This window comes from Mustela nigripes, chromosome 4 (assembly GCF_022355385.1).
Source record: "Mustela nigripes isolate SB6536 chromosome 4, MUSNIG.SB6536, whole genome shotgun sequence".
Lineage (NCBI taxonomy): Eukaryota > Metazoa > Chordata > Mammalia > Carnivora > Mustelidae > Mustela > Mustela nigripes.
Window position 1 is genome coordinate 181,795,150 of NC_081560.1, and position 22,997 is coordinate 181,818,146.

The following is a 22,997-nucleotide window of genomic DNA, read 5'->3' on the forward strand; positions in this document are numbered from 1 at the left end:
TCCTCATTTCTATCCCCACCAGTGTTATAAATAAACCTCAGCGAGAATGATGGGTAAAGGTAAGGCCTCTCTTTCTGCAGCAGAAACAGTGAACAAGTTTCTTGTGTGAAGTCTAGATGACTACATCTCTCTGTCTGGGGTATATGACCTGTTGGGTGTAGTTTGTGCTTTCCTATTATTAGTTGGGCAAAGATTAGTGTCAGTGCTTTTTTTTTTCTCTTTTTAGGCAAATAGTTTTGGACCTTTTGTTAATTCATCTGTATTTTGGGCAAGTTAATTAATGTGTGTGTCGCTCTAGGGAAAAGAAATATCTTTATCTTATTCCTCTCTATTCCGAAGCTTGTTGCAGGAGGCAGAAAGTAAATCTGAACTCAGTCAGAACATCTCTGCCCGGGAGCATTTTGTGTTTACTGATAATGACGGCCAAGTCTATCATCTCACAGTGGAAGGAAACTCGGTGAAAGATAGTGCTCGGATTCCACCAGATGTGAGTCCAACTCTTGATTACATCTTCATGAAGGGTTCTTATCCAAGATTTTGTTGATTCCATTTCCAGTGAAGCCATAGTTAAGTTGTGAAGCTATTCCAGGAAGGTTTAATGTAAATAATAAACTTGATTATTTAAGGAGATATTATCATTGATTAAACTGTTAGAGAATAACATTGTGACTACTTAGATTAAATACTTACCATGTGCTACTTATTTTTTATCCCCTTAATAATCCATGAGGAATTCTTTCCGTTTCAACCATGAGAGAATCAAGGGAGAATCAGTAACTCTCTCGGTGTTACCCAGCTTAGTGACACGACAGTTTTAAACTGAGGTCTGGCTGTTGGATTCCATGGTCTCTCCTCTTTCCACTTCAGGCATTACCTTGGAGGATTTGACTTACAGTCTAGCATCATTTTGGGGTAATAGTAATCGGGTTGTAGGTGCCGTAGCACAAGTCCTTCTAGGACCTTGTGAAGTCCTCTGATTGAGGTTCTCTAGTTCGTAATTTGTGTACACATGTATCTTATAGGTTGTTTCTAATGGATAGAGAAGATGTTTTTGTTAACTAGTACTGTTATAATGGTTAAGTGGAGGCATGAGATGATCTCATAAATGTATTTATTTAAAATGTCATCTAAAAATAGACAGTTTTAGTTGAATGCTAACCCCTGAATCTTGCAGGTGGCTCAGGACGGTGGCTGGGGTGGGAGGGTCCACTTCCAGGGCGGCTGACTCACCTGGCCATAAGTAATGCTGGCTCTTGGTGGGTGGCCTCAGTTCTTCCTCGCAGGGACAGTCTCCATAGGGCTGTCTGAGTGTCGTCACCACATGGCAGCTGGCTTCCCCCACAGTGAGTCATCCAGGAGAACACAGAGAAAGCTGCAGTGTCTTTTAGAACCCAGTCTGAGAAATCACACTTTGTCGTTCCCTCAGTGCTGCTGGTTCACGGGTCAGTCCTGTTCATTTGGGAGGTGATGCCAAGGGACATGAATATCACAAGGCAGGATCAGTGGGGGGTCTGTTAGAGGCTGCTGCCACATCGTCCTTAAAAACAACATGAGAAGAGTTGAGGCCATCCAAACCACCTTCTCTACTAAAAATGGAAATTAACATGTGAAAGTTTCATTTTTACTATTTTTTTTTTTTTACCATTATATAGAACAACTCATACCTGAGACTTAGTAATGTCTGTTTTGAACTTTCTCTAATGTCATTAGTTTGAAAGGTGAAAGTAGTAATGCAAATATGAAAGGTTGGTATTTGGTCATAATAGGAAAAGGAACTTACTTTAAGTGTATCGGAAGAAAAACTGCTAAGGAGAGCAGACCTGTGAGTTGCAGTGTTAGTGTAGCTGTCCTTTGAAATACGATTTGCTGTCTTGGGAATATAGAGAGTTCCTGCTCTAGAACAGCGGAGAAGGCCTTACCTGAAGTCTTCCAGCACCTCGCACAGGCAGCTCTGTCTGTTTCTGATCACTTTACACTTGCGATTAGGATGTAGAAACAAATCTAGTAATTTTTTGAGATGCCAATTCCTCCTTATCCCAGAAAAAGTTTAAAGCTTTTAGACCGTAGATCCTACTTTTCCTTTTTATAGAAGTTTCTTTCGGGATGGTAATTGTGCCTCACAGCCTTTAAGATTCTGTCTCTTTTTGTGGAGGTCCAAAGTCAGGGTATAGCAGGTCTCTAGCTGCCTGCCAGAGCCTTTTATTCCACAGCTGGAAACAGCTTTCCTTTCTCAGGGAATGAGCAGCCTAATATAGATGCAGTCTCCAGTGAAAGTAGTGCATAGGGAAAATTCCTTCCCCTAAAACCAGCTAGGTTGCTTTTAGGGAAAGGTGTTTGAACAGCTACTGAATAATACACGAGAAATTGGCTTTGGTTCATTATTTTTATTTTCTGTAATTTAAATATTTCCTAGGGACTGTCATATAGAATTTAGGCAGAGGTTTTGTTTGATCATTTTAATCCAGTATTTATCTTACTCTCCTCCCAAACATAAAGTATTAAACATTTGCTTTGACTTGACTCCCTCTGCATTATGGCCCCAGAGCTATAGAGTATATAAAAATGATAAAAAGAAAAGGAAAACTTGGCATATTTTAAATTTTGGAGCATCTGTAGTTGACTGTCTTTATTCAGAAAACTGAAACAGTAGGAGGGAATGAGTATCTCGATGTTGCTGTCAGCCTTCTGATCTTTTGAACATCACATTTTATATACAGAAACATAACAGTGTCAGCTAATAATACTCTGTTGAGTTTTAATCTTAAATTGATTCTCTTGGGATTATTTGGAGCCACAAAGCGACTTTATGCCACATCCTCTGAAAGCTCCTTGGTGTCTGCATATGGTTTGTATCCTATCAACAAACCCTCAGGTAGAAAGGTCTGGATTGTTTAATTATATAAGTCTTATTAATATGTCACTTACAAGCTGACTTCTGAGCTTATTTAAGCTTTAGTTTTTAGTTTTAGAGGTTAGGAAGTAAGATTATAAAATGTGGAAGTTTTCAAGGCTAAAAAAAGTAAACTGAAAGGCCAATTCTGAATTAAACATTCTGTTAATGTGGTCAGGAAAATGGAAATAACATCTTGAAGTGTGGCTTCATATTATATAGAACTCTATTTAACATAATTTTCTAAGTTTTTTATTATTGAGTTCTTTAAAATACTCATTTTTAATCCAGTTTTTTTCTTTAATTTCTTGACTACCACGAGGATTTGTGTAATATTTGATGCATGGACCGGTCTATTAACAGTCTGTTTGGCCATCCTGGAGCTTTCCCACTATGAACTGAGCATGTGGATTTTTATTTTTATTTTGTTTTATAAATGCAACAAACAAGATTTCTGTTAATAAGTAAAAAAGTAATTGAGCAATATTATTTAATAATGAGCAATTTATTGACTGCTGTGTAGCACGCGTTGTTTTGAGCCCTTTCCTGTATAAATGTATTAATACTAATAGGAACTCCCCAAGTTTCATGAGCTTAACTTTCTTTATTGATAACAAGTCTAAGACTCAGAAAGATTAAGTAAATGTGCCCCAAGCCACACAACAAATATACAGGATGAAGTCCAGATCTGAGCCCCAGTAGCTGACTATAGAGCCCAGGCTCTTAAGGTCTTCGTCACGTTATCTCTGTGCATTTGTTAGATAGAGCTGCAAGCTCCTTTCTCCCCTCCTTACCCCCCCTCCTCCCCTTGGACTTACCTCAGTACTGTTTCATTCTTATACTCCGGTTTCCATATGTCTTTGCAGCGTCTTCTGTGCATTCAGATTGTGCAGATGCCTTTAATCTACAGTATCTTTTTACTGTCATTATTCCAGAAGGTATCAGGGAAGCTTTGGATCCTCTTTTCAGTAGAAAAACTGCTGCACAGTTAATTATGGAACAGCTCTGAGTTTCTTCTGGAACAGACTGATTTATCCTTTTGCAGTGAGTGAGAAGTTAGAGACAAGGGCCCTTTAGAAAGGGTTTTCTTTTCTTCTCTTTATTGCTTTTAATTTGCTTTCTTTAAGGTATTTCTTCCTCAAAAAGCACCTCTTCTCTACAAATTTAGTTCAGATAACTTAATGGCCATCAAACTGAAATCTCCGGTTTCTTTATGGTTGAAATTGATAAGCTAGGTAGCTCTTTTAGTGTCCCAAGTCTGTTAGTATTTTATGGCATACATACCAAAGCAAAACCATTTATAATTAAGTTTTATTAAAATATCTTTATTATTTTATCACATTTATTAAGTAAAAACATTACTCTGCTATGATGACTTATAAGTGGTGAAAACTATGTGTATCTATTGCTTTTGTTTTCTAGGGAAGTATGGGTAGTATTACCTGCATCGCTTGGAAGGGTGACACATTAGTTCTTGGAGATATGGATGGAAATTTAAATTTTTGGGATTTGAAAGGCAGAGTATCCAGGTATGAATTAAGAATTCAGTATTATTTGGGGGCACCTGGGTGGCTCAGCGAGTTAAACCTCTGCCTTCGGCTCAGGTCATGATCGCAGGGTCCTGGGATAGAACCTCACATCGGGCTCTCTGCTCTCAGCAAGGAGCCTGCTTCCCCCTCTCTCTCTGCAGGCTTCTCTGCCTACTTGTGATCTCTCTCTGTCAAATAAATAAATAAGATCTTAAAAAAAAAAAAGAAGAAGAATGCAGTATTATTTGGGGCACCTGGGTGTCTCCGTTGTTTAAGCCTCTGACTCTTGGATTTAGCTCAGGTCATGATCTCAGGGTCCTGAGATCAAGCTCTTTGTCAGGCTTTCTGCTCAGCGAGGTGTCTGCTTCTCTCCCTCTCCCTCTGCCCCTACCCGTGCTCCTGCTTGTTCTCTCTCTCTCACTCTCTAAATAAAATAAATAAAATCTTTTAAAAAGATGCAATATTATTTGTTTAAAAAAAAAAAAGGAACTTCTTGATATGGTTGCATTGGAGGCTCATGACCCTGCTAAAGTAGGATCATTAAACATGACCAAGTATAGCTCAGACCCTGGGTCTCTTGTCCCTCAACTTGGGAGGAAGAGCCTTGAGCCAGGCTCTGGGTCATTCATAAGAGACACTTCCCTGCAAGTGGCTCATGCAGAAGTGTTGGGGCATTATTCCCTCATCATTAAAAGGCTGACCCTTTCTGTCATATTGGACCCCTCTCCCTGAAAGCAAAATGGTTCTCACGTCACCAGACCTTGTCAAAAGCAGACCTAGAAAAAGTCATCGGACATCGTTTCCAGTGACCAGGTATTACTCTATGTCATATTGGCATCTTGTTTTTGTTTGTCTGTTTTCAGAGGAATACCTACACACCGAAGCTGGGTGAGGAAGATTCGTTTTGCTCCCGGTAAAGGAAACCAGAAATTAATAGCCATGTACAACGATGGCGCTGAAGTGTGGGATACTAAAGAGGTAGGCCCAGCTCCCTGAGGGGACACTCAAACCGAGCTGCTGGTCACAGGAGCTGTAATTCTTTTCTTCCTTCTGATTTAGAAATGAAGCCTATGAAATGGGTTTGTCAAACTTCTTAAAATGATTTTCTGGCTTTTAATGGTCTCACTGTCTTTGGGATCTTCGGAATGCAGTCTGCATGTGGAAGAGAGATTGCCAAAGGCTGTTCAGGTTTAACTGGCACTGGGTCTTTGCCAATGGCATTGTCTGTGATAAACATCTTCCTTTTCTTTCTGAAAATGACCACCAAATTCACTCTTGAAGGTTCAGATGGTGAGCAGTTTAAGAAGCGGAAGAAATGTGACCTTTCGGATATTGGATGTGGACTGGTGTACATCAGATAAAGTGATCTTGGCGTCAGATGATGGGTGTATCAGAGTCCTGGAGATGTCCATGAAGTCCACTTGCTTTAGAATGGATGAACAAGAGTTAACCGGTACGGAGTGCCAATGAAAGGCTCAGTGACGCCTTCTTTATTTTGCACAGACTGCTCTCTTCTGTTTCATTTTAGTCTTACTTTCTAACAATCTGCGTTTAAGGAAATAGATTAACTTCAAGCTTGAGGGTTTTTAACCGCTGAGATGCTGGACTCTGTAACTGCAGATGTCTGTCATTCTCCGTCTCCAGGTTGGCAAGTGCTCCTTGAGGAGTGCTTTGTCAAAGATCAGAGGTGTTTACATAAAAACGATTCACTTAGAATTTAAGGAGAACTCAGGGCTGCCTGGGTGGCTCAGTTGGTTAAGTGCCTGCCTTCAGCTCAGGTCATCATCCCAGGGTCCTGGATCAAGGCCCACATTGGGCTCCTTGCACAGTAGGGAGTCTGCTTCTTGGCCTTCCTCTGCCCCTCCCCCTCCAGCTCATGCACATTCTCTGTCTCTCAAATAAATAAAATCTTTTCTTTTTTTTTAAATTCTTAAAAAACAGGATTTAGGAGAACTCTGATATCAGAGGACATGAATCTAGTGATAAGGTGCCACTCTTATTTTAATAATGTGCTTTCTATCTTTTGCAATTCGCTGGGTTCACCCGGCTGGCTCAGTCAGAAGAGTGTGCAACTCTTCCTTTCAGGGTTGTGTGTTGGAGCCCCACATTGGCAGTAGGATTACTTAAATTAAAAAAAGAAAAGGGCAAGCATCTGTCACTGAAAAGTCACTTTGGAAAGTGTTCTCAGTATCGTGAATGTTGATGCCTATCTTAAGACTTGTTAAATGGCCCCATCAAAATAAAATTAGATGATTGTGCTATTGTACCTTTTTTGTAAGGTTGTTTTGAGATTTTTTACCAGAATGAAGAACATTTTAGTAAATGTAACCTTGTATGTGACTTAAAAAAAAAAAAAGAATAGGATTGTGAACGCACCCATCAGTCATTTTGAAAGTCAGCTTTTGTCTGATGAAATGCAGTGTCCATCCTTGCAAGATCCTTTTGGGTAGAGACAGACATTCTGACCCTCATGGGAGTGAAGCAAGAAACTTCCTTTATTAAGTATTCTCCAGGCATCCCTTTGGGGGTACACACCAGCCTGCTGAAAATTTTCAGAAGAAACTTGTTTAGTCACTTACTGGGTTTCAGTATAGAGCTTTCCTCTCTGGAACTGTGTGTACCTTTGTTGGATTGGTCTTTGGCACCTTCAGGGGCAGTAACATTTTAGAAACCCGTGTTTCCCCTTGTGTATGTATTCAAGGCATTCCCAAGTCACTGCCGATGCCGGCTGGGCTCCCTTGAAGCTGTGGTAGATACGCGTTTGTTTTTGTCGTTGTCCCAGCTCTGCTGGCAGCTTTGGGACCGCCACTTCCCCCTCTGTGACCTTGACCACCACTCGCCGAAGCCAGAAGCTGTGTGATGCTTTCCTGTGTCTGTGCCCGAGATGCTCAAAGGTGCTGTGGAAGTGGCAGCATCTCCTCCTTCTGAAGCACACTTAGTTATTAAGGAAATGGAGGGAACTTCAAGGGTGGTTTTCCTTTTAAATTAGCTACTGGTTCAGGGTTAAAGAGGTGTGTGAATGTAATCAAAATGTTTGGAAAGCTTTTCTACCCCTTTTAATTTAAAATTTCAATCTACCAAGGCCAGGGTAGCTTTTTCTTAAAGTGACTACAGAATTGGAGCCCATCATTAACACCATACTTGAACATCTGACCTGCAGATGGATTTTAGATTACATTTTCTTTTCACCTTTAAAAAAAAATCATTCCTACCCAGTCTGTAGTGCTGCAGCCTCATCCAGAAAGGGAAAATTTTTGAAATAGTAACAGGGAAGTTCCATATTGACCTTTCAACTCAGAATAACATTTGATACATATGAAAGAATAAAAACTGGTGGTATGTGTAACTACGGAGTTAGCATACAGATGTCTCTGTGTTCAGTTACATGCTGACTTGATCTTAGAAAGATATGTTCAATATATTTTTATTCTGGGGAATTAGAAATAGAGTTTAGACTTACTAAACTTATCACATATGGGGTAAAAATCATTTTAGGTCATATGCAGTGATACATTTAATAAATTTTCTTTAATTCTCCTTAATAACAAGTAGAAAATATCCTAAAATACTGGGTCAAGTCTGTCAGTTTTCTTAGAACAGCTTAGATGTCCTGTTCCTCCCCCTCTGCCCTGTGTTGACATCTGTCTCAACCCTCCTCCAGCTCCAGTAACCGGGAAGGTCAGACACATGTAGATGAGGATCCCTGTTTTTGAGTTGGAGAACCCTTCTTGTCTGCTACCTTACTTATCAGGGTCATAAAACAGCATAAAAAAATCATAATACTTTTTTTTTGTAGCAGCCTCTGGAAGGAATCCGAGAGGGTGAGACTTGTTTAATAGCATTCAAGTTGCAGTTTCCACACACTTTACATCGTATCCACAGGGTGTTAGACACTGTCCGGTGCAGCTTCCTCGCAGCTGCTCGGGCCATTGCCTAACAACACGCCCCCACAGAAAGAAGCTTTCTACAGTCCGGTTTATATGCACAGCTTGCCTCTTCGTCTGCCTCTGCTTTCCACTCATTTCCACTGGTTTTCATCTGGGCTGTCTGGAGATGTGTCAGGATGTACAGGTGTTGGGGCGGAGGGACATCTGGGGTTACTAAGCCGAGTGCAGTGCAGGGAACAACCTGAACAATGAGAAATGGTCTTGCCCAAAACATCAGGTGTGTACCTTATCTCCCCTCCTCCCTCCCGCCACCCGCATTGTACCACAGCGACGAAATTACCCAAGCAGGGTCCTCTCCTTCCCAGACTGCCTGCTTACTGTGCCGTGGGCCACCTCCAGGTGCTGGAGGAGCAGTTTTCCTACTGTTCTTCTTGGCTGTTCGGTTCCTGATTTTCTGCATGGCTATCACATAGGCAGCCAACAGTCTGGGTGTGTTTCTGCTTAACACCTCAGAGAGCTATAGCCCAGACTAAGCAGAGTCTGTGGGAGAGAAGTAACAGTGATGCCAACTGCCTTTTTATTCGAATTGTAATGTCCAGAAGTGAATGAGCGTTTGTAGGTGAGTTTCTCCAACTGGAAGATGATCACCTATTATTTTTTCATGGCTGATCTTTGCCTTTGAGGAGAAAGATCTAAATTCATTTGAAGGTAGGAGGGAATAGGGTTCACTCTCAGTTTGTTCATGCTCATTGGGGTGCTATCAGCAATGTTTTGTTTTGGAGAAATAACACATTTGTTTTTAAAGATCAGGTGTTTCCCTCAGTTTACCCTGGCTTGGTCATTGCTGTCTTGCTCATGTTATGTAAAAACTCTGGAGTGCTGCTTTCTAAGAACATTCTTGTGTCTTTTCACTGTCTGTTGATTAAGAAACTACACATAGCACAGAAACTTTCTCTGTTTCCAAGCTTAATTTGTACCATTAAGTTTTTGTCCCCTCATACTATTTCCAAACATTTTGTAAGCTAACGCTAGCAGCCACTGTCATCTTGAGAGCTGGAGAGCTCCTTGGTTCTCATCTAGTAAGGATGACTAGAGAGAAAGTGCTAAGTAAACCTGCCTTTATCCTTTCCAGTGCTGGTTTTAATGGTTCTGTAGGTATGTAGGTGAGTCTCATTCTTACCAGGTATATTCTTCCCTTTATAACCTGAATGTAAAAGATAAATTTGACTGAATAGAAAATGGAAAAAAAAAAAAAACCAGCAAACAACCAACAAACCAAAAAACCTTTCATAGCACAGAAACTATAAGCAAAGCAAAATACATATGATAACCTGGGAGAAGGTATTTGTAAGTCTTTAGTAGATTGTCCACAGAGAAGAAAAAAATACATACAAATGGCCCTTAAACATATGAAAAGATGCTCAACTTTATTCATAATAAGAAAAATACAAATGAAAACTACACTAGGAAACTGCTTCTCAACTATCAGATTAATAAAAATTCAGGAGCTTGAAAACATGCTCTTGCAAGTCTAAGAAAACATCCAGTGTTCATGAAGGAGTTCCTGTAGGAAGGAATCTGGCATTACTTAGCAAAGCAGTCTGTATATTTACCTTTTATATTAATCGATTCCAATACCAAGAATTTACATTAACTTGGGCATCCATATATGTGACCATAGCAAAATTGGGGAAAGAATAAATCTGGAAACATCCACACAATGGAGTAGTCTGCAGCACTTAAATAGAATGAGGAATGTCTCTGTGAACCGTGGAATGCTAGGGTATGAATAGGTGAGAAATGCAAGTGTTCAAGTATGTATAGTCTGCAAAGGTGTTTGCTTATTTTACAAAACAAGACAATTTAAAAAACCCAGAATAATCCAAGAACTAAGGAAAATGATTATTTATAAAAGGTAGACAGATTAAAAGAATGAAGATGAGGTGAAACTTCAATGAATACACTAATATATAGTTTCAGCTTTTGAGTCATTTAAATGTTGCACATATTAAAAAAAATACAGACTTGAACAACATGGGGGTTACAGCTGATGAGGTTACATCAGGCTACTACTGCTCCTGATGGCCTACCATTGCCGGAAGCCTTACCGATGATGTATATAGCTGACGAATACATATTTTGTATGTTACATGTATTACATGCTGTATTCTTAGAAAGTAAGGTAGAGAAAAGAAAATGTTATTAAAATCATAAGGGGTTTTCATAAAATCATCATAATTTGAAATTATAACAAAATACATTTATAGTACTGCGCTGTATTTATTGAAAAAAAATTGTCTGTAAGTGGACCTGTATAGTTCAAACCCATATTGTTCAAGGGTCAACTGTATAATGAAAATAAGAAGGATCAAAGAAAAAATAAACCCTAAAATTGGACAAAGAGACCATTGAACCTCACCGTATTAACAAATTGGTAAGAAGCGTTCTCATAACTGAAATGCAGGATTCTCACAGTGCCCCTTAGTGGTTCATACTTTGAGGATGAAAAAAAGCTGTCTGCGGTTTTCAGCTTCAGTAGTTGGCAGTAGTCGTTGTGAAACGGTTTTGTGCATATTGTTGACTGGAACAAACTAGTAAATAAATTACAATTTAGGGGAACCAGAGTTCCTACTGAGGGAAGCGGGAGACACAGATGTGGGGGTGAGGGGTGTGGGGAGGAAGAGCTCTTCAGGGTGGGTCTGAATTGACTTTAAATGTTATTTATTTCCTGGCTGTGTGTACTAATTTCAGGCATAGAAGCAATGACATTTCAGTGGCAGGAAACTCTCTTAGCACCCAGATTTGGTTTATAAATTCTGTTTCTTGACCTAAAAGAACCAGGGCTCCTTGGGCAGTTTGCGCCAGGACAGAGGCAAGAAAGCTGCAAGATGAGTTTGGGGCGTTTTGTGGTGCCGGCAACTAAGGAAGGAGTTGAAAAACCAGTGAGGGCCCGTCACAAACATACAGAAATGAGCATTTAGAAGCTTCTGCTGCCAAAGCTGGGGCAGTCTGAGCATCGTCAAGAATAACATTTGTATCGATAGCAGTGTTGGACTTCTTTTTTTTTTTAATCCATTATTCCGTAGTAATATTCCCAGCGAAAGAGGAAGGGGCCTGGGCAGGAAGGGAAAGCTCATGTTTACAGAAGAATGCCAGTTGATAAATGTAGACAGAGTGATAGAATTAGAGAATCACCAATTCCCATTCCTAATGTAAGAGTTGATTCAAGCCAGGATCACTGGTGGGTGTTAGATCACTGGGTGGAAGGGCGTTGACGAATAGGAAATTCAGCCTCACAGTATCTCGCCGTAATTGTGAAGGGGAGAAAGGTGCCTTGACTTTGAGAGAGCCCATGAGTTCATCTTAACCAGATGACCACATTTCGTGTTACCCGGAGGCTAGCTAACATGCCCCCTCTGCCCGGATGCAGTAGGAAGTACGCAACATCCCTTGTGTCCGCTTCTTGCCCAGAATGTTTAGCCTGAGTCTGATGCTCAGTGGAGATCATTTCCTACGACACTGAAAGATAAAAAGATGAGAGGACTGTTCTAAATTAAGGGAGACTCAGGAGACATGAGAAGCCAGTGCAGGCAGAATATAGCCCTCAGGATAGGGAGTAACAGAGGACCTCTGAAAGTGGACTGCAGTTTAAGTGATTTTAATGAATCAGTCTTAAAACTCTTGGGTGCAGAAAAAAAATAATATTGGAAATATTTCTGGCCATTTTATGACTCTGAAAAGTCCACATAAGATATTTTATCTAAGATGTAATACTTAGCTAACTACATACAATGATAGTTTCTAAAGCAGTAGTCTCTAACAGAAACGTAATGTAAGCCACATATGTTTACATTTTCTGGTACTCAGTGTTAAAAAGTGAAAAATGGATGAAATTAATTTTAATAGAAATTTTATTTAACCCAGTATATCCAGAGTTTTATCATTTTCAACCTGTAGTCAGTATTAAACATTACTGATGAGAAATTTCAGTTTTGCATGCTCAGTTTTCAGAACCCAGGGTGTACTTAACATTGGAACATGGATCATGGGGCGCCGGGGTGGCTCAGTTGTTAGGTGGCTTCCTTCATCTGGGGTCATGATCCCAGGGTCCTGGGATTGAGCCCTGTGTCAGGCGTCCTGCTCAATGGGGTGCCTGCTTCCCCCTCTCCCTCTGCCTGCTGCTTCCCCTGCTTCTGCTCTCTCTCTCTCTCTGTCAGATAAATAAATGAAATCTTTAAAAAAAAAAAAGGATCAATTTAGGGGATGCATTTTTTCAACAGAAATACTTAAGCTGCATTTATATTTTATAAAATTGACAACTGAAAAAACAGTTATGTATCCCTGAGTAGATATAAAAGTTATCCAATGACTGAATCAAGTATTTTCAAATTTGAGTTAGTTAAAATTAATTAAGGTTAATTAGTTAAAATTAATTAATGAAGTCCTGAAGAACTCTACTGGTTGAGCGTTTGACCAGGTCGGGCTGTGTTAGGTAGTCACGACACGGTTGCCTGGGCACTGGGACCTTTGGGCCTTCGGCTTCCTTGAATTAGAATATGTTATTAAAAAAAAAAAAAAGAAGAAGCAAATCTTGTTTATTATGTCCTAAGTAAGCCCACTGCTGCATGTAGGGGATGCTAGGGCCCATGGTCTCGGGGGATAGGAGCTGCCCTTGTGAGTAAGACCTAGGATGCCTTTGCTGAGCAGGGTGACCTGATACCTCTAGTGACAAGCTCAGGGTTGTTGGGCTGTGTTAGTTGAATAGTCTCAGAAAAGCAAAGACATCAAATGGTGTAAGAGGATACAAGTAAATATTATTTTTAGTATTTTAAAATAATGAGCTTTATTAGTGTCTGTTGAGTCATTGCATTAAACCTTTTCACGTAGGATCAGTGTTTTTATACCATACAGAACACTTAAATTTTAAGAAGGGGAAGAAAGAGCTATTCATCAGTTTGAATGAAGAGAATCTCTGCACTCTTAGCCCGTTTGTCTTTAAGCAGCGATGACATTGAATATACTCTCTGCTGCCACCAGATTTATGCCTCGCTGTCTGTTGACTTTTCCGTAAACTGCTATAGCTGAAGCTTCACAGCAAAACAATAAAATTCTATTTTATTAAAAGAAAAAACTTACTTAATTTTTTTTTTCTAATTTTTATCCAGAGCCTGTGTGGTGCCCCTATCTCCTTGTTCCAAGGGCCTCCCTTGCCTTGAAAGCTTTCTTACTACACCAGCCGTGGAATGGACAGTATTCTTTGGACATTTCTCAGGTGTAAGTTTTTACCATTTTTATTTTCCTTTCTTAATTTGCTTGGGGTTAAAAGGCACCCACGAAAACCAGCAGGCGCCTGTATTCTGGGATTTAAAAGGATTGGAAAAAAAAAACAAGCTGAGGCAGAAATAGTAGATGCACTGAAAGATCCTTCATCCTGCCTTGCTGGGGTCTTTGGGAGCGGGCAGGTGTGGGGCTGGGGTTCGTGAGCTGCTCTCAGCAGTTGTAGTCAGAACATGGGGATGCCACAGTGAGTGCGAAGAGAGCCAGTTAGGCCAAGAGGAAGTTTAGGCCAGGCTTCAGATTCTTTTTAAAAGCAGTAAGAGGGGTACCCAGATGGCTCAGTCGGTTAAGGAACCAGCTCTTGATTTCGGCTCAAACTATGATCTCCGGGTCCTGGGAATGGAGCCCCATTTCAGGCTCCATGGAGTCTGCTTGTCCCTCTACCTGTGTGCCTTCCTCCCACGCTCTCTTTCTCTCAAATAAATAAAATATATAGAAGAGAAAAGCAGCAAGAATGAGCTTATTACAGAGATATTTTCTGTTTTATGAATCTTACTGCCTGCCTCATTACAAAAATATATTCACAGTAACTATTATTAGTAGTTATTAGTTAAACCGACAAGCGTTACTGAACTTAGGCCATGTGGAGAGCACAGATAGGCATGGGTTAGGGGAATACAACAAATAATGGGGTGAGTATCTGGATACTTCAGGAAGTATCTACTTAGAGAAAGGTACGTCCATTTTGCAGAGCAGAAGAGCACATCCCTTCAGTCATTGCTGGGTTTCTTATTAACGTGAATCTAAGCATGATGGTTTTTAGAGCCCGCTGATAAATTTTCTGGTTTCTTGAAAGCCAGAGAGACGTTCATTACTCATTCCTTTGTTTTACCTAAAGGAGGTGAAAGCAGACATGAAAGGTGGTTGGTGGGTTCTTGAGTAATTGCTGTTTGGTCTATAACCAGCTTTTTAAACCAGGGACTGCAGAGAGGTTATTTCTCTATTGGTACAACTTTTTTTCTGGTGAAGAAATGTGGTTGTAAGTGAAAGAGAATGAGCTTATTCAAAATCTTTTCTGCACAGTGATTATCCAGAAAATGAAGAAATAAAGAATCTCCTTCAAGAGCAGCTGAATTCATTATCAAAGTAAGCATCCCAGCTATGTTTTAATAAAGGGTATGACTATGAAAAAGAAAATAAAGTCATTTAGGCTTTTTGAAATTAGAGTAGGTTTTGTTTCAGAAAATGTTAGTAGCCCAAGGAGAAAGGTTCTATTCAGAACCATTCTGTTTGGAAGCTTATTTCCCTTGAGAATCTTTCTGTTGTAGAAAACATAATTATTTAGTAGTTACGGTGACAGCATCTACCTTCACCAAGATCCTAATAAGTGATAGACGGCTGTGGTCCCGTATCAGTGCAGGAATGGAAGCTGTGGTGTGAGCTTCATCGTAGCTCAGCCCGCCTCGACCACAGATGCCCCACGAAGCTCCTCAGGTTAGAGGCCATTCACAGCACGGTTCTTCTGTGGCAGCTGCCTTTTCTAAAATAAATTCTTCGCATCAGGTGCTATGTGTGCACAGTTCTAAGAAATTAATATGTTCCCTTGAGCCAACAGCATTTAAAAGGATATATTGGGAATAATATTGCAAAGGAAGTAGAAACATATGGGTCCATCAGTTCTTGGTTAAATAGAATACATTTTTGCAATCTTAGAATCTATCACATGTAACCACAATATTTAATACATTTTCCATGTTTTATTGATGCCAAATTCAAAATAATTATTGTTTTCTGTATCCAAAAAGTAACATTTGTATTTAAGGAGAAAATATTTAAAGAGCATCTTTCCCCCTCCCGATTTATGAATATTCTGTATGTGGCTATTTTAGGAATACCAGTTTATAAAATCGTGTCTTTCTTCCTTAAATAGTTTTTGGAATAGTTTCTGAATCTCTCTCTTTTCTAAAGTACATAGTGTTTCTGATGAGTAGCAAAGTCATTTTGCCAACAGTGACATTGTAATTCCTATAGTGAGATAGCTGTTCATGTTTTCAAAACCATGAGTTAAACTCTTGCAGGACTATAAGCCAGAATCAGAGCCCTCACCCCCTGTGATGGTTGACAGGTACCAGTTCTCCAGGCCTAGACCCACTGTGAGCCTTTTAAAACATTTGTCATTTCAGGGTCACGGCAAAGTAACTTCCTTTGTCAGTTCTAAGCATACTAACTAGTTCAAAAAGAACAAAATATTTCAGGAATAGCAAAACTTGGGCGCCTAGGTGGCTCAGTTATTAAGCCACCTTCGGCTTGGTCATGACCTTCGGCTCGGGTCATGATCCCAGGGTCCTGGGATTGAGCCCTTCATCAGGCTCCCTCCTCCTTGCTCCGCAGGAAGCCTGCTTCTCCCTCTCCCATTCTCCCCTGCTTGTGTTCCTTCTGTCTGTGTCTGTGTCTCTGTCAAATAAGAAATAAAATCCTTAAAAAAAAAAAAGAATAGCAAAACTTTAAGTAGATTAACAATTTTGAGTGGATTTCCCCTTTCAAGAGTATACTGATTTATCTCCTTTATGTTTGATTAAAAATTTTGCCTTCCCTTTGTCTGGATTCCTGTTTACAGTGACATCAAGAAGCTCTTGCTTGATCCAGAATTCACTCTCCTGCAGAGATGCCTGCTGGTTTCAAGGTAACAGTCAGTGTTCTGTGTAAGAGACAGAATTTCAGATGAACTCATTTCTCTTATTGAGGGTTCTCAGTTAACACCAAACAAACCCTTTTAGATTTTAGAACAACGTATCAGTTCATCCTTTATATTTGCTTTACAGTTAATTTTGAAACTAGTAATACAAATAGGAAAAAAAATTCACATTTTTAATGTGAGATCTAGGCCTTCTCTATTGAAAAGGCTACCTTCTACAGACAACTTTTTAAAATTTGTGTTTCAAAATATCAGTTACAAAGAGCATGTCCTTAGTTATACCAGTAAATTATATTTAGAGGCAATAATCTGTACTTCCTCTTTGAATGGTCAAGTCACTTACCAAAAAGAAATTTCCATCCATTATGCCCCAAAGAATAAATTGCAGATATTTCTATACCTTATTTAGCCAATTTTCCCAGAGGAACTTCTTCCTTAATGTGAAGCTGTGGTCCAGATTAAAAGGTGTGTGTGCTCCTGACAAAGCCGGTGAATCAGAGCCCAGGCCTTGGAACCATCATGCTGCTCTTAACACAGCACAGGGGGGTTTGGGTGTGAAGGGGCTGTGCCCTCAGGCTCTTGGGTTGTCTGAGACAACCCACTTAGGGCTGGAGAATGGGCTGCTTCCTCTGTCACCCTGCCAGGCACAGGCCAGCATCCCAGATGCTATGCTCCTGGTCCCTGAGGCTTTCGTGGAGAGCCCCTGTCCACGCCCAAGTCTGCTGTGTGCGCTCAGTGGGACTCTGGTGTCACCCTTCTCAGGCTTTATGGCGATGAGTCAGAGCTACACTTCTGGACTGTTGCTGCCCACTACCTGCACAGCTTGTCCCACGAAAAGCCAGCAGGCACCCCAGCCTCTAAAGAAACTGTGCCTCGGGACAAAGTGAATAACCCGCTGGATATATGTTATGATATTCTCTGTGAAAATGCCTATTTCCAGGTACTGTGTTGCATATATTAAACTCTTTAAAGCTCCCATCTTGTTGACTTACGTCTTTGTAAGAAGTATCTTAAATTTGGGAAACTTTCCAGCTAAATGAAGGTGCACATAATAGAAATAAGTCTGTTGGCGCCACTGCATTAAAAAAGGCCTGACTCGGGACTTGAAAAGCTCACAAATGCTCATTGAGTTTTTTAATACACATTAGAATTTTACTATTAAGTCCTTATTTTTTTCTTTGTCTTAAAATTGTTAACTTAGAAGATTCACTATTATTCTCTAATTTTATTTTCTATAAATAACAAACATTTCTTTCACTCAATTTGAATTTGTTATTCTGAAAAGGTACTTTCACCATGTTTTCACTGCAGGAGAGTCCTTCAGTATGTGGAGGGCCGGCTTCTGTAAGCGGGCAGACTCGCACACAGATGAGAGTTCGTTTCAACATTTCTCTAATCAAACTCTTATTATGTTGTGAAGTTGATTAGCTAATAACTTCAGAAGGCAAAATAATATTTATAAAAGGATTTTATTATAGTAAAATTTAACTCAAGTCTTAGATTGACTCAATTTTTTCTTTTTTTCTTTTCCTACTCTAGAAATTTCAGCTGGAAAGGGTGAATCTACAGGAAGTAAAGCGGTCAACTTATGATCATACAAGGAAATGCACAGACCAACTACTTCTCTTGGGTCAAGTATGCCAGTCTTTACAATTCCATTCACGTTTCCCGGAATCGCTAGCTGATGAGTGTTTCAGAGCATCATGTACATTATGCACACACACGCGCACACACACACATATACACATGCTTGCACAGATAGTAGATCATAGTATTTCCCTGAATGAATACATGTAAATTTCAGCTTTATTTCAAAAGACCAACAAATCTTGTGAGAAAACAAAAATCTATGGTTGACTAGATTAGAATTTTGGCTTGCGTAATGTCAGATGAGACCTGACTAGTTTGGTTTGTTGTAGTTTTGTGTCTCTGAATTGATGCAGAGCTAGAGTAAGCAGTTTCTTGAGTGTCTGTGTTAACCAGACTGTGGTTTTACCTTTATTTCAAAGAAGCAGGCAGACACGCTGTGGTCACTATATATAAGCAAAGCATTGACAAGCAAATTTTGAAAGTGAAAGTCTTCTCTAAGCTATTAATTTCAGTGTACAAATCATAAATTCACTAAGATTATGGTGGAAGAAAATGGTCTCATAATTAGAAAAACTCTTTCTCATTAGACAGACAGAGCTGTGCAGTTGCTGTTGGAAACAAGTGCGGATAACCAGCATTATTATTGTGACTCCCTGAAAGCCTGTTTGGTCACAACTGTCACCTCCTCGGGCCCCTCCCAGAGCACCATTAAGCTGGTGGCCACTAACATGATCGCCAATGGCAAGCTGGCAGGTGAGGCACGCTTTGTGGTAAGTTTGTGCGTCCTCTGGACAATCAGGCCTGTTCCCAGCAAAGCATTTGATTATATAGTAGTTGTTCCTTTTTTTCTGTATGAACCCGTTGTCACACTGTCCAAGAGCACAGGCCCGAGGGGACGCAGCCAGGCCGGCTGACACGGCGAGAGCACTGAGCCCACGCTCTCCCACTTTGTTGTTGGGCTGAGGCGGTGCCGCCTCCACTCCTGACTCCGCGGGGCCGTGGTGTCACCTGGCCGTGGTGACAGGCTATCGTTCTGTCTTCCAGAGGGAGTGCAGCTGCTCTGCCTGATAGACAAGGCCGCGGATGCCTGCCGCTACCTGCAGACGTACGGCGAGTGGAACCGGGCCGCTTGGCTGGCGAAGGTAGGTGATTTCCTGAGGCTCCTTGAGCATGTGGGGTAGAGTTCAGTCTTGAGCTTGGACTTGTGATTGAGAAGCGTGTTTTGGCTGCAAAGCTGCTATGCAGATACTTTCTTGCAACTCTAAGGCTCCCGTTCTTTATGAAGAAATTACATTTCTTCTTATGGAGTGTCGGATGTCTTTGGTAACAAGTAAGTGAAAGCAGCTGGCCCCTTTCCCTTCTGGGGTGCTGGGATGTGAGCCCAGACTCTGGCCTTGGTCGCACAGGCGCAGAGCCCATGTTGATCCCATTACGGTTTTCTTTACGTAGTGCAGGACGTCTTTGTTTTTGATGTGGGCATCTCTCTCAGGTCCGTTTAAGCTCTGAAGAGTGCGCCGATGTTTTAAAGCGCTGGGTGGACCACCTTTGCTCTCCACAAGTCAACCAGAAGTCAAAGGCCCTCCTGGTCCTCCTCTCCCTGGGCTGCTTTTTCACGGTGGCCGAGACACTTCACAGGTACACCCAGAGTGCTCCGCGCCTTGGTCGGGGGACGGACTGCTTCGTGCTCTCTTGAGTAGTCTCTGCTGGGTGGATGGAGCACTCTGTGTAGAGCGAATGGAAAACTTACCTTTTAGGGTTATTTCAAAACAAAACAAAACAAAAAAAATACCTCTACAGAGAATGGAACAGTCATAGTCCAGGTTAAGTCGTCTTCATTGGGCCTAGGAGCTCTGTTTTCCTACCAGTATATTCACCAAAACTAACAGGTGTCTATTTAAAAAGAATGTAAACGAAGACTTCAGGAGCAGTTGCGAGGAAGGGGAGAGAGCAGTGGGAAGGATGGTGGAGTGCTGCCGGTGGGAGACGTCCCCTCTGAAAGTCATACCTAGAACCGAGGGGATATTTTATTTTATTTTTCTAAAACTAAGGGATGTTGAGGCATATGGCGAAAGACTCTGTGTTAAATGTGGACAGTGGGTATGTGGATACTTGTCCTATCTCTGGATTTGTGTATATTTAAGTATGTTACAGTTTTTGTAAATATTAGTTAGAAAGAGCCTGGGGCTGGGGTACCAGGTGGCTCAGTCAATTAAGCATAGGACTCTTAATTTCAGCTCAGGTCATGGTCTCAGGGTGGTGAGATCGAGCCCCGCATCAGGCTCTGCACTCAGCATGGAGTCTGGTTGTCCCTCTCCCTCTGCTCCTTCCCCAGCTCTCTCAGATAAATAAAAAATAAAATCTTTAAAAAAGAAGAAAGAGCCTGGGGTTAGGGACATGAGTATTGTCCCCTGCTTTCTTCTGTGAGCCAGGGCTTGGAAAGGTGCTCGTGTAACTTACTGGCACTCAGGTTTCCAGGGAGAATGGGTACCACTCTTTATTTGGAGATACGCCCTCGGGTGGGTCTTCCCCCAAACGCGGTAAATCACGAAGCCTGACTCCCTGTGTTCTCTTGAGCAGCATGAGATACTTCGATAGAGCTGCCTTGTTTGTGGAGGCCTGTCTCAAGTACGGCGCGGTCGGGGTCACTGAGGACACGGATATCCTTTGTTGGGATGGTTATGCCAAGGAGGAGACAGATGGCACCGTGGGTTCCTCTTAGTCGTACTGCCTGGGCAAGAACTGTGTCATATCAGGGACGAGCCACACTCAGATTTGCCAAAGTCACTGAAGAGCGAGAAATGACCGAGAATCAGGAAGAAAATGAGTGCGTTGCTGGCCTCAGGTCTAAGACGGATGGGGAGGCAGCAGAGGCTGTAAAGGAATGGGACTCTGAATTTTGTGAAGGTTTGTTTGAATGTCAAAAAAGATAAAGGAAATAATTTAGGAAAGGTGTAGGAGCCTGATACTTCAAAACAGTACTATTTAAGAGAATGCACTCCATGGAATAAAATATATAAAATGTATATAAATATATATAATACAATATATAAAAATTTATATATTTATCTGGAATATACATTCTGGAATAAATAAAAAAGCCATTGTTATCCACAGTGACAGTCTAATGTGGGACCAGACGCAGCACTTCAAAGATACGTGTCACGCAGGCAGGTCCCGGTGGCTGGCTGCCAGTACCTCTTGAGTCCCACATTCTCTTTGAAAGGGTCGGGCTTGAGGACGCAGCCCCCAGTCGCTTGAGTTTGCTGAGTCTCGCTTGTTCACATCACATCTTCATTTCCACAGGTCAGATACTTGCTCTTCTGTGTGTATGTTGTTTTGTTTGTTATAGAAAATGAAACAACTTGAATTTCGTCAGTGTCCCATATGTAGGCACTGGTGGAGCTGCCTCTAGTTGGAAGGGGCTGCTTGGAACCTCGGGGAAACAGGGCTGCCCGAAACTCCATGCCTCCAGGCAGGCTTTGTCTTCAGAACCTCTCGCTGAGCGCTGAGCAGTGTCTGCCCCCAGACCACCCACCGCTCAGCCTTTCCCATGCCAGACGGTGTGCACGTGAGTCCTCTTTCTTTGTGTAGTCTTTAGTTGTGTTAGGCTTTGAGGTAGTCTAGGAGGATGTTAGCTGGATTTTCTAGAAGGAGGTGCTTTGTACTCAGCTTCTGCAAAGTGTAGTGGGTGACACTGCAGACTGAGACCTCGCCTCCCCCAACCAGGAATCACCCTCCCCCAGGAAGGGTGCCCGTGCTCAGCTGTGTTGTGCTCGTCTCCTGCTGCCTTCCTGTGGGCCCCCTTGTCCCTCAGAGTAGCCCCACAGAGCTGGTTTTTTCCTGCCTGTGGGAACGTGGTGGCATGTAATCACATCTCTCTCTGGCCTTCTTTTCCTTAACTGTGGCTTACAGAAACTCATCTCTGCTATATACGCAGATTATGCCCGAAGTTTGAAGAACCTCGGTTTTAAACAGGGAGCGGTTCTTTTTGCTTCAAAAGCTGGAGCAGCCGGCAGAGATTTATTGAGTGAGCTGGAGTCCCCCAAGCAAAAACGGACCGAAGAGTGACAGGTCAATATGTGCTGGGGAACCTGGCCTTGCAAGCAGGACGGGGGCCAGTCTGGCGGTGGTCAAGGTCATGGTGTGGGCTGCTGAAGATGCCGTCCCTGCCAGGGTCCCCGTGAGCTGCTCCCCACTTTTCTGAGGCTGCTATGGACAGCAGCAAACGAGCATTTACAGAGTTAGGAGCAAGTCCCATGTCCTGTGTCTATCTCCGGAAAAAACACGAATGTTTCGGATTTTGAAAGGGTAGAACATTTTACACTTTTGGAGACAGCTTTAAGAGTCCCTGGAAATACTTTTAATTTTTTTAAACAAAATTCAGGTGACTGAATTTTTTTCTCATTGACTGACTGAAAAGATATTTGAAAAATCGAATAGTGAGAGAAGTTTGTGAGATTTACTCTCAAATCTGTGCTGTGCCTGTGTTATATACAATCATTCAAAAGGTCACAGACATATTTCAGTAGTAAAGATGATTTACCAAAGCATTCCTTGTTTCTTACCTTGAGAACATAGAACTCATGATTCTCTGTTTTAGGCAGTTGCTAAATTTTGTAATTTCAGGCTCGTAGGCTCATAGGGAAATTTTAAACTTTATGTTTTGTTCTAATATGTGGGGTCTTGGGTATTTTGAATTTTAACTCTTGATGTATTATAGTAACCATCTTTTTGAATTCTCTGTGCTTTAATTTTCTGTCTTTGTGTTTGTCCAACAACTGAAGTATCTGAGATGTGACTATTATAAATTATTCCTGTCTATAACTTACCAAAATGATAAATAAAAAGGAAATTCCAGCCAGGCATTTGTGTTCCACAAGCTGCTGTGCAGGAAGTCAGTCAGGAGCCATGCTGGCTTCTCAGGAGTCATTCCAGCTTCTTACCCTCAGAAGGAGTCCCAGGATTGGACCAAACGCCCCCACCGTGGGCAGATCTGCCTCAGTTCCCAAGGGAGCAGGGCTCTTGGAGGGAGGTGAGGGAGTGGCATTCCGGTCTCCCCTCCTGGATGTCCAGGGTGGTGCATCTCCTCACACCCACCAGGAGCTAGGATTTTTGAATAGAGTCATGGC

The 22,997-nt window shown here is 41.5% G+C and overlaps 1 protein-coding gene across 2 annotated transcripts in view; it reads left to right on the forward strand.

The window, feature by feature from the left end:
* Positions 1-22,733, forward strand: part of WDR11 (WD repeat domain 11) — a 58,883-nt gene extending 36,150 nt beyond the window's left edge. For both annotated transcript variants that reach the window (XM_059398712.1, XM_059398713.1), the window contains exons 16-29: positions 340-487; positions 4,313-4,419; positions 5,283-5,397; positions 5,701-5,872; positions 13,472-13,580; positions 14,667-14,729; positions 16,201-16,266; positions 17,041-17,218; positions 17,818-17,913; positions 18,456-18,621; positions 18,913-19,010; positions 19,358-19,503; positions 20,446-20,525; positions 21,779-22,733. In XM_059398712.1, coding sequence (XP_059254695.1) covers positions 340-487; positions 4,313-4,419; positions 5,283-5,397; positions 5,701-5,872; positions 13,472-13,580; positions 14,667-14,729; positions 16,201-16,266; positions 17,041-17,218; positions 17,818-17,913; positions 18,456-18,621; positions 18,913-19,010; positions 19,358-19,503; positions 20,446-20,525; positions 21,779-21,936 — 1,702 coding nt within the window. In that variant the 3' untranslated portion in view covers positions 21,937-22,733. The remainder of the gene's footprint in view (positions 1-339; positions 488-4,312; positions 4,420-5,282; positions 5,398-5,700; positions 5,873-13,471; positions 13,581-14,666; positions 14,730-16,200; positions 16,267-17,040; positions 17,219-17,817; positions 17,914-18,455; positions 18,622-18,912; positions 19,011-19,357; positions 19,504-20,445; positions 20,526-21,778) is intronic.
* Positions 22,734-22,997: the final 264 nt, after the last annotated feature.